A 5359-nucleotide genomic window follows, 5' to 3' on the forward strand; every position below is an offset into this window, starting at 1 on the left:
GAACTCTTCACGGATACGGTCAACTACGTCGAAGCCCATTGGAACGAACTGACGACCGTCACTTCGCAAGCGGTCAAAGTGGGAAATAAGAAGGAGAATCCGAACAAGAAGAAGAAGTCGAAGAAATCGTCGCCGAAGAGCGAAAAATCCAAGAGTAAGAAGGATAAGAAGGAAAAGAAAGAGAAGAAGGAGAAGAAGAGTAAGGGTAGCAGTAAGAGCAGCAAGAAGAGTGGAAAGGGAAAGAAAGACGGAAAAGGGAAAGGAGGGCAAGTGGGACCGATAGAAACGGATGAGAAGGAGACGCAGATACCTGAACCGCCCGAAGTGGTGGAAGAACCTGAGGAGGAGCCGGAACCTGAACCGAAGCCGGGTGAATCCAATTGGATATACGTGAATCTCGATATACCCGAGCAGTTCGAGGTGGCTTTGGCAACCCTCTGGGAGAACATGGAGAGCACTTACATGACCGACTTCAAGCTGCTCTTCTTCAGAAGGCGAATCGTCCTGGACACGTTGATTCCGTACATAGCGTTCGTCTACAACAACATGCAAGATTTCATAAAGAGGCCGGACGATAAGCAGTGCTACTTACGCGATTTCCAAGTGATGTACAACAATTTGGATGACGATATGCGCGACGACGACGAGGTCAAGGCCGAACTGCACGTCCGCATCGAGGAGTTCCGGGAGAAGTTGAGCCAGCTCTGCGATAAACGGATGAGCGAGAGCGAGGCAGAGCGCCAGAGGATAATCGCCGGCAACTTCTTCACCACAATCCTCTTCGAACTGGTCAACATCTTCGTGACGTTCATCCAATTGGAGATCGATCGATGCTCGGACACTCTCCAATTCCTGATCGACTATTACACGGCGATGGTCACCAAGATGCCGAGCGAAGAGCGTCCTCTGGAGAAGATCAAGCTCAAGCTTATACCGTTGTCTGCGGAAGAGAATTCAGCAGACCTGCAACCGTATAGAGACTACATCGAATCTTTGCTGGTGAACGTTGATGAAGAGCAGAGCGGTAATTTACCGTTCCAGGAAGCGCTTCAAAAGAACGCGATATTGGCGCTCAATCACGTCGAGACTCTGCAAACGTTGACGCAGAAAGCCCATCAGAAATTGCAGAACAGTTTCAATCCAAAATCGAAGGGAAAAGGTGGCAAGAAGGACAATTCGACGAAATCGACGAAATTCGTGCAGCCCGATCAGGAGGTGAAGGATCGCGCCGCCGAGTTAATAGACGAGTTTCTCTACTCGTTCAACGGTGAACTGGCGAGAACGGATCTGCGGATCAAGTTGATCGTTTTCGTGTTCAACCGTGAACTGGTCGAGTACGAGAGTCGCGCGACTGGAAACTTTCATCGGATCTTCGAGGAAATCAAAGAGAGATATTACAGAGAGATCGAGAGCGTGGAAGCGGCGTGCGGTGTCTTCGCGAGCGCGACCGAAGCGGAGACCAAGATCCAACCGGAGTTGGTCTTCGATCAGGACAACTTTTTCGTCAAGATCAACTCGTTGTATTTCGAGAGTCCACTTCCCGAAGTGTCACCACTTGCCGACGACGAAGTCGATCTCGATGGAGAACACTTCACGCTGAAGCAGCTGTCCCGGATTACGAACATCCTGTTCGATTTGGCGCCGGACGGGCAGATTGCCGAACGCAGTTTCGTCTTTTTGCTTCAGGATCTTCTGACGCTGAACGCGGAGGATGGAAAGGAACCGTTCGTGCCTGAGCTCTGGACGAAACTGCATCCGCACAAAACGCACGCCTTCTCCAATCAGATGTTCTTGGATTCGGAGTACATCGATTGGAAGGATTTCATTTTGTATAATTTGAATGTTGGTTTTCCCGACGGCGGCGAGTTGCAGAGGTTGCGCTCGGATTTCTGCGATTTGGATCCGGATCGGACGGAATTGGTGTACGATTACCAGTTTTGGACAATGCTCTTTTGGTTCGACGGGATTCTCGAGGAGGACAACGCGAGGTGCGTCAAGGATCTGCTGATACGATTGTACAAGGTTGACGAGAATCGCGTCAACTACACGGCGATGCTGCTGGCGTTCTGCAAGGATGAGGAACCGATGAACGGGCTCGTTCGTGCCATCGAATTGTCGTTGGGGAAACCAATCTGCTGCGACTACGAAACAGGAAACAGACATTACATGGGTTTGGTCAAGGTGAAGCTGGACCTGGAGCTGGAGGAGATGCGCAGGGAAGAGGATAAGGCGGACACGGCGAGGATGGCCGAGGAGTTCGTCGGTGTCGCCGCCGACGAGGCCGTCCACAAATGCACTAGCACTTATTTGGAAGATCTGCTGGAAGAGGAGCAGACCAAAATCGAAGATTATACCATTGAGGAAATTTCCCTCGTCGACGAATCGTACGAAGTTATCGAGGCTACGTCGAACATCACCTGCATGGAGGAGTGCTCCACGCGCGGCTCCCAATCGATCTTCACCAATCTGGAGCAGGGTTTCGAGGTCAGCGAGAGGATGCTTTACACCCTGGACTTTGATACCTTGATGAACGTGATAGCAGTGGCGTTGCCTTGGTGCTCGAAGATGCACAACGTCGATGGGAGCAGCTTGCGCGAACGGTTGGCCCTCATCTACGAGTGCTCGAGGGAACCGGAATTCTTGCACATCTATTCGCATCACTTCCTCGCCAATGCCGAACTGCAGGAGCTCATCTCGAAGATATACAGGTTCCGCATCCAGCGTCCCGTCGAGGTGATCAAGTCGCTGCTGGAAACGAATAATCAAACCACCCAAACATAATGACATTTCATTCTTTTACAAACAATACGTACCTCCACGTATATGAAGAGAAATTTCTTTTGCTACGTTTCACGATTATCATAAAAGTGTTTCAACTGTATTTATCGTACTTTATACAACAGCATTATTATTTATTTTCGTTAATTATTTTGCTTTCACCGTTTTCACAAACACATTCAACTTGCTATTAAAACAATTGATAACAAAAGAAACCCTAACGTCACTACCAATCTAAACCAATCAGAAATAATATTAATAAGAAGAAGAAGTAATCACAAAACAATACTTCATATTTTCTATAAAACTGAAATCATAAAGTTTTGAAAATAATTATTTTGTATAATTACAAATTTTATTATTTATAAAATTCAAACGTAAATTCAATGCGATTAAAATAATTTATTCCATTGTTATTTTCCTTCTAGAAGAGATAAGCGATTTTGTTCTCTATTGTTTTTTTTTTGTTGAACACCTGCGTTTTAAATGCGTGGCGCTGATTGGCCGAGACGCATCTCTCGATCGGATCACCATGGAAATGCACGCAGTTGTTTGTTGTGCGTGGTCGCGAACACATCGTCGACATGCGTCTCCCAAGAAAATTCAAAATTATCCATCCATCCGCCGCCGCAATTAACAAAGGTTAGTTCATTAACACAATATTTAACCTCATCTACTGATTGCCGTAATTCCCCTTTCTGTATTATTATTAATTTGTGCCGCAAATTCGATTTCCAATTCCACATTTCAAAATCATATATATTTTATATACAGTTATTAATGTAGGCCACCCAATATGCACGCGCTTTCATTAAAAAAAAAACGTAAATCACAAATTTTACAATGCATTTTATTATCACTGCAATAATTGTAAAATGATATTTTTTTATTAAGCGTTTACTAAATATGCAATAATTATTGAAATATCAATTAGCGTACAATCTGCAATTATGAATTTTAACGTCTGATGTCAAATCGAGTATTTCATTTGAATCGGTTGGTATTTCTTACTACGCCGGCGTGAGCAAGCTCAGTCAACCGTTCGATTGTTTTGAATGTTCATAAAGTTGTGTATATCAAGAGAGACGCAGTGAATCTTCGTGTATGGACGAGAGAACTCGATCCAATACGATCGCAATTAATCGTGAGTAAATAAACTTTGCGAAATTTATAATTAATTAAGCCGTAAATTCGTTTGTAAAATGCGACACAATTCGAAATGACGCTTTGTTTTTTGTTATTGCCAATTCTTCGCATGCACTTGTGTTAAACTTAATAACAACAAAATCTTGATGAAAATGTATTAAAATCGGATTACATTTTGAATCGAATCGGTTGGTATGAGTCCTTGCGTTGGCTTGGAAGGGGGGTCACAGTTCGATCTTCATTGCGCCGAGATGCGTTAGCGTTTTGAATGTTCATAAAGTTGTGTAAATCATGAGAAATGCAGCGAATCGTCATGTACTTTGAGAATTTCATCAGCAGAAAACTCAATCCAATTCGATCGATACCAATTAATCGTGAGTAATTAAATTCCTATACGAAAGTGGCGTGTTCGAGACCAGAAAGGTGGCAATTTAATAATAATATTTCGTATTATATTGTTTTCTCATGGCTTCCTATGAAATTACATAAAATTATTTAAAAATCTTAATAATAAAATGCATTATGATTTATAAATCTAATGTAATTTCTATTTCTTATCGGAATACGTTTATAATTTATTCGCAGCTGCAAGTTTTATCTCTTTTTGTTTCTGCAATGGGTTTTGTTTTCCAAGAATTCTGGTTTTTTATTAATTTATAAATCTAATGTATTTTCTATTTTTTATCAGAATACGTTTATAATTTATTCACAGCTGCAAGTTTTATCTCTTTTTTGTTTGTGCAGTGGGTTTTGTTCTTCTAGAATTCTGTTTTTTTTGTTGCAGATTGTTGAACACCTGCAGTTAAAAATGCGTGGCGCTGATTGGCCTAGACGCATCTCCCGATCGGATCACCATGGAAATGCACGTAGTCGTTTATTGTGCGTGGTCGCGAATGCATCGTCGACCTGCGTCTCCCAAGAAAATTCAACATTATCCATTCATCCTCCGCCGCAATTAAGAAAGGTTAGTGCATTAACACAATATTTAACCTCATCTACTTATTGCCGTAATTTCCCGTTCTGTATTATTATTAATTTGTGCCGCAAATTCGATTTCCAATTCCACATTTCGAAATGACGCGTCGCATCCATTTTGAAATTTTCATCAACTTTTTTTTTCTGGCACAACAAAATTTCATATGTAATAAACGCCAATTCGCTTCTTTGCAAATTCGATTACATCTTAATTCCATAATGCCTACTCATAATTGCTTTACACGATTGAATCTAAATAAACGCAAAACCAATATTTTCCAATTAGATATAAGCGCCCTCTATCGTCGTATCGATCAAAACACTCCGATTTTGGTTAGTTATATTACTGCTGCGTCGGCGTGCGTTGGCTCATTAATCGTTCGGTTTTGAATGTACATATCGATATTATTATATTATTTATTAGTTATATGGATGCAAGGTATTCAAAATACCAGGTCAT

The 5359-nt window shown here is 42.3% G+C and overlaps 1 protein-coding gene across 1 annotated transcript in view; it reads left to right on the forward strand.

Annotated features, from left to right (window-relative positions):
* The window catches only part of LOC108556305 (sperm flagellar protein 2-like), a 5515-nt gene extending 2581 nt beyond the window's left edge, over positions 1-2934 (forward strand). The window contains exon 2 of the mRNA XM_017912351.1: positions 13-2934. Coding sequence (XP_017767840.1) covers positions 13-2781 — 2769 coding nt within the window. The 3' untranslated portion in view covers positions 2782-2934. The remainder of the gene's footprint in view (positions 1-12) is intronic.
* Positions 2935-5359: the final 2425 nt, after the last annotated feature.

Source organism: Nicrophorus vespilloides, unplaced genomic scaffold, assembly GCF_001412225.1.
Source record: "Nicrophorus vespilloides isolate i.1.1-1 unplaced genomic scaffold, Nicve_v1.0, whole genome shotgun sequence".
NCBI classification, from domain to species: Eukaryota; Metazoa; Arthropoda; class Insecta; order Coleoptera; family Silphidae; genus Nicrophorus; species Nicrophorus vespilloides.